The 12,738-nt window shown below is 41.0% G+C and overlaps 1 protein-coding gene across 1 annotated transcript in view; it reads right to left on the bottom strand.

The window, feature by feature from the left end:
- Positions 1-3,114: 3,114 nt before the first annotated feature.
- NUFIP1 (nuclear FMR1 interacting protein 1) overlaps positions 3,115-12,738 on the bottom strand; it is a 40,947-nt gene continuing 31,323 nt past the window's right edge. Inside the window, exons 8-10 of the mRNA XM_073663860.1 lie at positions 9,134-9,259; positions 7,581-7,813; positions 3,115-5,629 (exon numbers count right to left, since the gene is read on the bottom strand). Coding sequence (XP_073519961.1) covers positions 5,330-5,629; positions 7,581-7,813; positions 9,134-9,259 — 659 coding nt within the window. The 3' untranslated portion in view covers positions 3,115-5,329. The remainder of the gene's footprint in view (positions 5,630-7,580; positions 7,814-9,133; positions 9,260-12,738) is intronic.

Here is a 12,738-nt window from a genome sequence, read left to right as displayed (position 1 = left end):
CTTTCACCAGGATGGTTTGGAGAACTTTCCCCAACATGATTCATGAATTTTCATTGGCAATGGTCTCCAAGGAGATACAAAAAAAAAATGTTTTGAAACCCCTGCTTTAATCTATTTGAAGCCTCGGGGCTGCCTGATGCCCTGAACAGGCAGAGGATGATGTGCTGCCCACCTTCGCCTGAGCAAAATCGGAGCCGGATGCCTGAAAGTCCTTATTGTGCCAGTTGTACCCCGAGTAATGGCCTCGAAGCCGGGACTCCTTGTTGGCCACAGAAGTCCCACTCCTTCTAAATGTAAGTGTTTTATGAGGACCTACTCTACGTCTTCCAGGCAGTATTAGAGTGCCTCCTTCTAATTTTTAGAAGTTCTTGCACATAGTGCATACATTTGACTAGTCTAGGAGTCCCACTCCTTCCAAAAGGGGGAAAAATGTTTTAGAAGTCCATCCTCTAAGTGTATTCCAAGTTTTATTGCAAACCCTCCTTTCAATTTTTGATAGCCCTTGCACTTAGTGCATAGGCTTCACTGGTCTAGGAGTCCCACTCCTTACAAATGGGAAAAAATGTTAGAAATCTCATGCACACGATTCCTATTTTTTTTTTCCCCTGACTGAAATGGAAACTGCTGCATTTTTGAAAGAAGGAGCCTGTAAATTCTTTCAGCGTTTTTTTACCATTGAAAGTAATGCAAAGGTGCAAAAAATGTAGCATAAAGGCAACATAGCTTAAGGGGTGGAGGAGGCGTTTTTTTTTTCCTTTTTTAATTTTCCTCATATACAAGTCATTATACGGGAAACTAACATTTTTTTTTCCTGTAAAATCCATTTCAGCTTCGGTTTTGTATTTTTTATTTTCAGTCCGTAGAAGTGTTGTAATACTCTGACAACATTGGTTCCAGCAGCGACCTGCGAGTCCGATGTCTCCAGGCTTCTTCCCCATTTCATTACAGCGATTTTACTGCCTCCCAGACCTCCTGCGAAGATCAGCCGAAAAAATGCTCGAGTTTCCCATGGATTACACTCATTACCAAAGTCGAGGACCTGAGCAGTCCAACATACTCGATTCGAGTAAAGAGCATTTTCTTGCTTGCTGATCATTAATTTTATATAAAACTATAGCAAGTCCTGTGATATGGCATTTTAATTCCAATAGGAATGTATACTTTTAGATGGCTCCTTAGGGGATTATTTCAATAAGGTCAGTTTACATGGCAGTAATACAGCCGCACAAGACAAGCCTAACAAAAACATATGAACAGTGACATCTAGTGTGCAATTCACACAAGACATCGTTTAATACATCACAGAAGTGTCTGAGTGACCAAGCCTAACCATTAATCTCCTCTTTAAAGTCTTCATAGACAAACAATGCAGATGCCTAAAAGGTTAAAGGTTTATTACCCCAAATAAACAAGCTACACCCTAATCACTGGACTGTAAGAGAACCAGTACAGTGCTCTACTATTTCAGGTAGTTCCATAGACAAGGACTAGATGGAGAGGAGGCAGAACTGACGCACCTATCCTTTTAGGATGAGGCTGAACTCCATTTTTGGGGTTAGCAAGTTATCCCCTTTCCATCTTGTTTGACTGTATACCTAGAAAACGTTTATCAGTAATGGAGGAATGGACTGACCATGTAACTGTATTGCTAGACTTGTCTTTGAAAGAGCTACACGCGCATGTAAAAATAGTTTGGGGGATATGGGGGGGGGGGATCCTGCTAACAGATTCCCTTTAACGGTGCAATTTTTTTCCCCAGTAGTGCTTCTTTAAAGGGAATCTGTCAGCAGTTTTTTTTCTATTTAATCTGAGGACAGCATAATATAGGGGCAGAGAGCCCGATTCCTGGGATGTGTCACCTCTTCGGTTGTGTGCTGTAATTTAAATAAAACACTTATTAATATCCTGCTGATACAATTACTAGAGGAATACATCTCACATGCAAACCAGTCCAGGTTAATCTGTGTAACCCTGCCAACACCACTGATTGGCAGCTTGCTGACAATGCAGTGTACACAGGAGGCTGTCAGTCAGGGGTTATACACTGCTCAGAAGTCTTAGATCTGCTACATCTACATCAGACAAAACAGGGATTCTATCAAAACTGCACCAAGCAGCCCAGTGATACATCCCTCAAATCAGGGTCTCTTTCTCTACATTTTGCTATCAGATTCCCTTTAATACATTCAAAAACACATTGGTGCAGATTATCAAAACTGTCTAAAAGAAGAACAGTTGTCTTGTTCATTGCAACCAGTACAGCTTTCATTTCATCAGTGCAGCTAAAAGGGGTTGCACAGGACTTAAATATTGATGTGGGGATATGGAAGATAAACTGCAGTACTTAGCAGCGGCCACTAAACAACGTACATAGATGTGCTGTTCTGCTTTGTATTTTGCTTACAACCAGCCACTGCTAAAGCAGTTTGGCAGCTGGTAAGCACATGTGCATAACAATGCTCAAAAAAAAAAATAAAAAAAAAAATACAGTTCGGATAGTCAAATAATGTTTGTCTTTTTTCCGCTCAATACCTGGAGTTTACATTTTTATGTAGTTTCTATATAGTGTTTTTTACCAATATCACAGAAAAATCTAAAGAAAAATTGGTAGTATCTTTTTGACGACCATAAATAACCTATAAATATTTTTAACTGCATTCTCCTTTACTTCTAAAAATGTCTTCTATGTTGGCCACTTATTTTTCAATGTGGCACGGCTAGAAACAGCCATTCAGACTGGCAGCGTCTTCTTATGCTTTTTCTTTTTTTTTTTTTTAAATTGCCAACTCCTGCTCTCTCCCTACAACAATCAATCACCGAGGGTCCAGAGGGAGAAGCACTGTCAGTGCTTCCTAGTCTGTATCCCAAAGTGCTGATTCACTGCTTGTGTATACAGCGAGGGAGAAAGCAAACATGGTAGTAACCCATGTTTATCCCTTCAGAGGAAAGTCTGGCTGTGTCTGAATGCCACCTTGCCACTCCTACAGATGCACAATCATGTGCCAGCTATTTACATTGCATTGATAGTTTAGAACTTCAGTGCAAAGTGTGGACTACCCAGATATTTATATAGTCTATGGAAGGTTCAGAAAACGAAAGATGAGCCATCATGGGTTGCTGTGAGCAACAAAAGAATTTATTACAAGGCTGCATTCACACATTGGGGATTTTGTCAGTTTTTGCAGTGAAATTGCAGCATTTTTGCAGCAATTGTGGAAATAAAAATGCAACGTGACTGCAACATATGAACGCACCCCAAGACAGTAATGATAGATGAAGCGCATTGGTGCCTATTCTATTATTTCTATTTAGAATTATTTATTTTTAAATCACTGGCCAGCCATCTCACATTTAAGCAAACTGAAATAAAATATGGAAACATTTAATAAGAATCTTTAATAACCAGAATGTTACAAACACGTCCATTTATTGTCATCAATATAAGAAGCAGTTTATGAGCATTCTGGATTGAAAACATTAAGACAGCGTGCAAAAGATGCTGTAATTGTACGGATCCTGTATTATAGGACATACATAGCCAAATCTACTGCAACATTAGAGTCTAGGATTCCTATAAGGTATAGGTCAGGCAAATATTGGCCCTCATCTGCGCATATCCTTGTGCAATAATAATTCTGGAGCATTCATTCATATAACTGGATCATTACTCTGTTATTCCTTCCGTAAATGTATGCATAAATACATGGTCCCTTGACAATAGGGTCTGCATCTACAGAGCTTGATACTGAGTGTGTAGTGACAAACCCTATTGAAAAGGAGAATGGTAACAACAGGTGGGACAGATCTAGTCTAAAAATAAAAAAAGTCCTGTCTTTGTTGTTCACAGCAACCAATCACAGCACAGCTTGCATTTTGTATTCTGCTCTCAAACCATGAAAAGTGTTTGGTGATTGGTTGCTATGGGCAACAAATTTTTTTTATTTTTTTTTTTTTTTAAAGAGATCTAGATCTGTCCCCAATGTGCCAATTTATTTACACATTTCCGGAAAGGAATAACACAGGAACAGCACCAGGTAGAGTGAAAACATGAACCAAGGAAGATGTGTCAGGAGTGTAACATGTCCTAATTAAAGTATACCAATTTTTCGCCTCTAAATCAAAGGGGGTTTCAAAAAAAAAAAAAAAGACCCCAACTGATCAGGTAGGTGTAAAAAAAATCAAAAACAAATACAGATCATGCTTGCCCTCAGTCCAGTGTTTTGGCTGCAGTGGTGACATCACGACTACATCGCCACTGCAGCCAATCACTGAACTCATGCACTCTGCTGATATTGATGGCACAAGTCATCGAACTCAGTAATAGGGTGCAGCCAAAACAGTAACACTGAAGCAGCAGCGAGATCAAGGGAAGGAGGCTACCATCTGATCAATTGGGGTCCACTTTTCTAAAAGTGAAAAACCAAATCGTACAAGCAGTAGAACGTAGGAAACGTGGCAGCTTCTCCACTTACACCATCCTGCTTCTTAACATCCATTACTTTGGATGCACTTTTATACTCAGTCTTAGGCTACGTTCCCACGATGCGTATTTGTTGAATTTCAGATGTTGCAGATTTTTGGCAGCATTTCTGCATATATTAGCTAAATATGGTTACGGGCGTTAACAAAACAAACAAAAAAGTTGGAATGAGATTTCTAGAAATCCTACCCACTTATCTGGAACTGCAAGACCCCGCGTTTTGTTTTTTTTTCCGTGTGAAAATACACAGCTTGAAAAACTCACAAAACACTCACAGAAACTTAACCATAGAGGTGTAAAGATGACAAAAGAGGAGGAATCAGGGATGGCAGAGAGAGAGAGGCACAGACATACACAGACCTGTGTTGCTGCTTTCTAGTAGGTGTTTCATCTCTCCACTTAAAGTGGTATTCAGGGAACATAACTTTATTGTTTATGAAGGCATGGTCATTAGAATAATTTAACATGAATAATGCCGTTTGTAACCCTCACAGTGCCTGCAATTCAGTGTGATGCTGGAGCTTCTCCTTATTGCCCCTCTATTACATCACAGATCAGGAATCGTGGCCTGCTCCTGACTTCTAGTAGCATCCAGCTCCCTGATCATGTCTTCTTCACTGGAGTCCGAAATGAGGTGAGGGGACATTGTAAGGGGGCTTGCTACTACTAGCAGATGGGAGAAGCCCCCTGATCTGTGACATAATGTCCCATAAGGGAGCGGGAGCACTGAGGAGCAGCTCCATGTACAGAGACAGGACAGTCAATTCTGATCAGTTATTTTATACAATTAAATACAGTATTAAACATTAAAAAAAAAATTTATAGTCTTTTCTGACACAATGAAACATTTTAAACAGCAAATGTTTCCATACAGCTAGCATTGGTCTCCCAGATCTCATCATCCACAGGATCCAGCTGCCTGAGGACTGAGATGGGCACAGGCATCTTTTTCTCATCCAGTCCGCTGTAATGTTTGCTTTTCACTTTGGATTTTCTTTCTCCATTTAGATCTGCGAGTTTTGCAGGTGAAGACTTTTTGGAGACCAGCACCTCGTGGTGCAATGTGCCTTCAAAAAAGCCATTCTGGACAATGTATCTGACACACTGTAAAACGACATTCCTTTCATGTCTTATGTCACGCGCTAGCAACTAGGAAAAAAAAGAAAAAGTAAATGTCATAATGTAATACAATAGTTTTCTGCTAAAAATATTAGGTCAGAAACCATGTACATGTCATACAACAAAGCTGCAAGCCAGGCAGATACCAGACAAGAATGAGGGCTGTTTTTTCCAGAAACGCAACACCACTAAATACCCCACAATCTGTTCTTGAGAGGACAAGGTAATAATTATCTGCAAACATTGTGGCATATAGGGCATGATAAGCCAGACACTTAACAGGCTGTGCAACACAAAACCAAGGAGAATGGGAGCAAAAAACAGCAATGATGGATGTAAAACTGGATTCTAGAAAATTATAAGTTTAGGATTTTAGTGTAACAGTTAAAATAGTGTAAGCAAACAGAAAGCTAATAAGTCAGGTATGTAACACATACCGCCAAAATTACCTAGTACTCCATCGACTCCTTAAACACAAACTGGATCACGTTTCAAGTTTGCTAAATTAGGCTGGATTCACACTGTTTTAGCCTGTGGTGAGTGGCTGTTGGGGCTTATGTCTGAAGCCCTAGTAAATGGGATTTGGATGTGTCTTGAAAAAGGAGCTATTGAGCGTAATGATGCAGAACAGATCATAGGAATCATAGGATGGTAGAGTTGGAAGGGACCTCCTGGGTCATCTGGTCCAACCCCCTGCTCAAAGCAGGATTCACTAGATCATCTCAGACAGATATCTGTCCAGCCTCTGTTTGAAGACGTCCATTGAAGGGGAACTCACCACCTCTCGTGGCCGCCTGTTCCACTCATTGATCACCCTCACTGTCAAAAAGTTTTTTCTAATATCTAATCTGTGTCTCCTCCCATTTAGTTTCATCCCGTTGCTTCTAGTCTTTCCCTGTGCAAATGAGAATAAAGATGATCCTTCTACAATGTGACAGCCCTTGAGATATTTGTAGACAGCTATTAAGTCTCCTCTCAGTCTTCTTTTTTGCAAGCTAAACATTCCCAAATCCTGCAACCGTTCCTCATAGGACATGGTTTGCAGATGGAGTAACTGTGCTTGGTCGGACATCATTTTCAGCTGTAAACGCCTATTTTAAGGCAGGTTCCAAGACGTGGTTGGTTGTGTCTCGGAGGCCGCCACAAATAGATGTCTGAAAATGAAGTCCGACAGAAAATGGCCCCGTCGCACATACACCCGAATCCAGTTTTCATGGGTTTCAGAAGTAAGCCCCGATGGAGCCACTGACTTTAGGGTAAAACTAGATGTGATCATAGCCTTACCTGGTGAAGTGCACCTGCCTGGATACCTCAATCCTCAGTGGGTTCAGATTAGATTTAGTCAAAGGGGTTGTGTCACCACAAAGAATACAACCAACCAGAAAAAGTGGAAATAAATCGTTTTGTAATTTATAGTGATTAAAATTATGCTTCATCCAAAAGATACCAAGCTTTTATATTTTTTGAATTATGCTCTATCGTCCCCCGGTCTTACCCCATTACGTCCTGGTAGTGGGTGATCAGCTGGCCAAGTTTGCGCAGTTCCTATCATAAGTGCTCCCCACCCGCAGCATTCTTATGCAAAGAGAACCGGTCAGGTAAAGACATGGCTGTAATGTTGATTACGTTGATAACTTTAACAAAGTGGATTTCTTCGCCCATCAGCATTCGAAGTTTTCTGCTAATTAGATTTTGGTGTACAGGGGCGGGAGTGTACACTGGCTCTTCTCCTACCTGTCTGATTCCCCAGCCTCTGGTGGTGCAATCGCAATGAGACCCTCCTCACCATTTGAGAAGCACTTGTCTAGATAATCCTCAAGCACAAATCTCTAATATATTGGATGCCATGTTGATGGGCCTCATCTAAAAGTTACATTTGAGCAAACAATGTTTCAGCTTTTAATGCAAATAAAAATGTTTCCATTCACCGACAAGAAAATGTTGAATAATTATCATTTGCAAAGCGATATAATTTTCTTACCATTTCTAGCAGTGTATTCCGACTCTTTGTGGTAACTGGTCTCTTTCTGTTGTTGCGGCCTTTATTATGGAAGATTTTTGGCTGCAATTCAGTACTGCGAGAGTCCGAGTTTGACACTTTTGAGGCGTTCTTAGTCTTAACATTCGCAGACTCAAAGTCCATATTCTGCTTGTGAGCCTCTAATATATGCCGATTTTCTTCTATGGCTTCAGTTATCTTCTTCACTGGGATCTCTGAAACAGAAATCATGAGTTATTGATTTGGAGCAATGATTGTTAAATAAAAGTTGCATAAGAATAGCCACCAATGTTGTGAAACGTCAGATTACAGATTAACTACTGTACTGTGTCGCATCATAGCAAATGTCCACTAGAGGGAGCCAACACATTTACTAAAAAACACCTTAATATGACAGCGAAGTCTCAGTCACTAGTCAATTCTTTACAAAGTTATGTGTGAGATATTTGTAGTGAACAACGTGGTTTGTTGTGTGTTATGCTAGTGTAGGAATAGATTTACTAAAGCCCTTTTAGTAGCCAATTATGCTGAAACTGCCTGTGGCTGGGCTTCATGAGACACTGATTTTTTGTGTATACTGCAATATACTTCAATTGCAGAACATGCTACAAATGATCCAATGATCACAGGTTTATGTCCCCAAAGGAGACTAAAAATAAGGAAGTACAATGGTCTACCCCCCATTAAAAATAAAGAAAATTTAAAAAAAAACATGTAGTTACGCCATATCAGTAAAAGTCCGCTCTGTCAACATATAAAATCAAATTAACCCAAATCTGTAAGCCATAGTTTAAAAAAAAAAAAAAAGCCAGAATTTAGGGTTTTTTCGCCCGCTGTATCGCTGCAAAAAAACATGAACTCGCCATGCAAAAAACAAGAACTCACTGCTGAATTATCGTAAGAATAAAATTGGAAAAAGTCAAAAAAAAAAAAAAAAAAAAACTCTTTACTAAATTTAATAAAAAAAAACAAAACACACACAACATCTCTGTAATCATAATAGCCTAATCAGGTTGACTAGTCATTTTTACCATACATGAATGCCATAAAAACAAAGCACAAAAAACAATTACATAATTAAGTTTTGAGGGTTTTTTTCTGCAATTTCACAAAACTTTTCTCCTTGTTTCCCAGTAAATTAAATGATAATGAATTGTGTTATAAAAACTACAACTCGTCCAGCAAAAAAACAAGCCCTCATATGGTTTTGGTTACAGAAAAAAAAAAAGGTTACTGCTTTTAGAAAAAGGGGAGGAAAAACCAAAAGCACAAAAAAAAGGGAAAAAAATGAATTGCCTGCTCAGGAAGGTTTTAATACTCCAGCCCATTAGCCAATGAAATGCTACATAGATAGAGAAATTCTAGCTTGCATTAGTTAATATATTAAAGTTGGTTACTTGACTTATTCCAGTATTAGAAAGCAGGAGGCCATAAAGAATTACTCTTTGGCTGCAGGACAACAGTTCCACTAGAGCTGGGGAAGATGATCCTGGGGACACAGATGACCATTATGCTGGTGCTACTTATCCACTCACCCTCGGGTTCACTGTCACTATCTGATGCGCTCCCATAGCAGGATATAAGTTGGCTTAGGGCGGATGTTACTTGCTTTGGAACGACGGTTAGGCCGGTAGATGTTGGCTCTTCACCACTGTCAGATCCTACAGGTAGAAATGAGAACAAAGAACATTGGCCCAATGCTCCATGATGTAAGAACATAAACCATAAAGTAATGCACTAATATGCATGTGGATTGGGAGGGTGGGGGAGATTGACATCCAGGAGAGGTATTGTGTCCATGTTGTATTATTATTATTATATGTTAATTGTAATTTGCTGTGGAATATTTTAGCACTAGATAAATAACATTATATACGGATTTTCACTTTTCATTTATATTTTAGGGTGTACGTTTCCCCCGTTGTACAGTACCAACTATAATACCATACAGTTGTTGAGAGAACAGTAAAACTAATAACGCTGCTTCTGTTCATGTCCCTCTGAGCTGTATTCCTAAATATGTAAAGTATATTACTATTATGGAGGTTTACTATAGACAGCACTAGAACTGCTCTGGCAGTAAAATTATTTACCGTGAACCACTTATTAATTTCATGCAAATGAGATGATCCTGGAGACCCTCACTACAGGCTACTCTGGCAGATCTACAAACTGATCAGTAATTACATTCAATGTCACACTCAGGTGCCAAGGGCCCAACAGTAACTGACTCTGGGGGCCCACTGTTCTGCTATATACACTGCTCAAAAAAATAAAGGGAACACTCAAATAACACCTCCTAGATCTGAATGAATGAAATATTCTCATTGAATACTTTGTTCTGTACAAAGTTGAATGTGCTGACAACAAAATCACACAAAAATCATCAATGGAAATCAAATTCATTAACCAAAGGAGGCCTGGATTTGGAGTCACCCCCAAAATTAAAGTGGAAAAACACACTACAGGCTGATCCAACTTTGATGTAATGTCCTTAAAACATACCAAAATGAGGCTCAGTATTGTGTGTGGCCTCCACGTACCTGTATGACCTCCCTACAACGCCTGGGCATGCTCCTGATGAGGTTGCGGATGGTCTCCTGTGGGATCTCCTCCCAGACCTGGACTAAAGCATCCGCCATCTCCTGGACAGTCTGTGGTGCAACATGACGTTGGTGGATGGAGCGAGACATGATGTCCCAGATGTGCTCAATTGGATTCAGGTCTGGGGAACGGGCTGGCCAGTCCATAGCTTCAATGCCTTCATCTTGCAGGAACTGCTGACACACTCCAGCCACATGAGGTCTGGCCTTGTCCGGCATTAGGAGGAACCCATGGCCAACCGCACCAGCATATGGGCTCACAAGGGGTCTGAGGATCTCATCTCGGTACCTAATGGCAGTCAGGCTACCTCTGGTGAGCACAGGGAGGGCTGTGCGGCCCTCCAAAGAAATGTCACCCCACACCATTACTGACCCACTGCCACGCCGGTCATGCTGAAGGATGTTGCAGGCAGCAGATCACTCTCCACGGCATCTCCAGACTCTGTCACGTCTGTCACATGTGCTCAGTGTCAAACTGCTTTCATCTGTGAAGAGCACAGGGCGCCCGTGGCGACTTTGCCAATCCTGGTGTTCTGTGGCAAATGCCAAGCGTCCTGCAAGGTCCATCTGTGGACGTTGGGCCCTCATACCACCCTCATGGAGTCGGTTTCTAACCGTTTGTGCAGACACATGCACATTTGTGGCCTGCTGGAGATCGTTTTGCAGGGCTCCTCCTGTTCCTCCTTGCACAAAGGAGGAGGTAATGGTCCTGCTGCTGGGTTGTTGCCCTCCTATGACTCCCTCCACATCTCTTGGTATCTGCTCCATGCTCTGGACACTGTGCTGACAGACACAGCTACCTTTCTTGCCACAGCTTGCACTGTTGTGCCATCCAGGATGAACTGCACTACTTGAGCAACTTCTGTGGGTTGTACTGTAGACACTGCCTCATACTACTGAACCTCTAGGGGTGAGAGCAATGGCAAAATGAAAAAGTGACCAAAACAACAGCCAAAAAGGATGAGAACAGAGAAATGGTCTGTGGTCGCCACCTGCAGAACCACTCCTTTATAGGGGGTATCTTGCTAATTGCCGATCATTTCTACCAGTTGTCTGTTCCATTTGCACAACAGCAGGAGAAATTGATTCACAATCAGTGTTGCTTCATAACTGGACAGGTGGATTTCACAGAAGCGTGATTGACTTGGAGTTAAACAACACAATGTAAGTGTTCCCTTTATTTTTTTGAGCAGTGTACAAATATCACATTACCCTCATTCACAAATTTACCTATGCACCTATATAATAAATTGGGTAGTCTGTTAAATGAATGATGAGGTGCCTCCTTTGTCTGAAAGTGAATGAAGTGTATTATGCCAACTACTGCTTGTATAGGTGGATGTGGGGGCCCACCGGGGGATTCACCTGTTCCCCTGTGGGATAGTCTGAATCAGATTACATGGAAGACCATATATAATACTACATTTCCAGGGGCCGCTGCAGGGTAAAGGTATACCACCTTGCCATTACTTTCCCTGGTAAAAATCAGCTTTATTCTCTTGTTAAGCAGCTGACATTAAAGGGACTGTCCACAATGAGAAATCTACTTCCAAAGGAATGGACTGCCTTTTCAATCCACAATAAAATAAGGAAATTGTACAGATAGACTGAATTACAAATCTCATGTTAATATATGTTTACAGCTCCTATGGCTTTTACTACTACTAGAAGTGGGGAACAAGTGGATGGAAGGCAGTAATGGACAGGACATTGGGATGGTTTCTGTAGAAGCGGCTGTTTGTACACCGGTAGGAGATATAGAATAAAAACTATCTGCAAAGATGCTGTTTTTTAATCTGGATGGATCAGAAAGGAAAAAAATAAATAAAAAGAAGTTTGCAATGGAAGACTTTACATTTAAATGTAACCTGTCATCAGATTCATGCTGCCCAAACAATTGCAGCCAGGTATGTTTTACTCCTGGAGATAATGGGACTAATTCATCAAGGTGTTTTCACCAGTTTTCTTGAAACCTTGTAATGTTGCAAAATTTTTGCGCCTGGTCACTCTTACACCAGTTCCTGCCAGCTCTGCCAAAGTGGGCCGCGCCTGAGCAGGACAGAGTGTGGTGAACTCAATGCCAGAAAGTACATCAGAAATGTACTCCAGTCCCTGAATGGAGTAACATTTCTGATTGACGTGCACGGCAGTTGTAAGAGGAGCCCATTTCATTAAGAGGAGTACATGTATTAATGAAGGCACCTCTGGAGTCAAATACACCCAAGTCACTAATAAATCAGGCCCTGTGTGTCTTTGCTGACTAGTCAGAGGCAGGTTCCTGGTGGCTTCTCTCCACATCACTCCAGCTGTCCAACAGGTTTCTCTGTATATTTGTACATAGCAAGGGACCGGTCATTCAAGGGGACTGGGATGGGGGAAGAAGCCGCCGTGTACCTGCATTGAACTAGTCATCCGAAACATAGTTCCCAGCTGGATTTCAAAATATATGTTTAGTCTGAAATGCAGTGTGAAACAAATCTGGTTGCAATCGTGCCGCCATGGTCCGTCATGCTGCCTGTGATTCGTCATGCAACATG

The sequence above is a fragment of the Phyllobates terribilis genome, unplaced genomic scaffold (assembly GCF_046119375.1).
Source record: "Phyllobates terribilis strain yellow unplaced genomic scaffold, ASM4611937v1 Scaffold_2__4_contigs__length_985480577, whole genome shotgun sequence".
Classification (NCBI taxonomy): Eukaryota; Metazoa; Chordata; class Amphibia; order Anura; family Dendrobatidae; genus Phyllobates; species Phyllobates terribilis.
The sequence above is the reverse complement of the archived record's forward strand: the minus strand, read 5'-3'. Positions and strand labels throughout refer to the sequence as shown.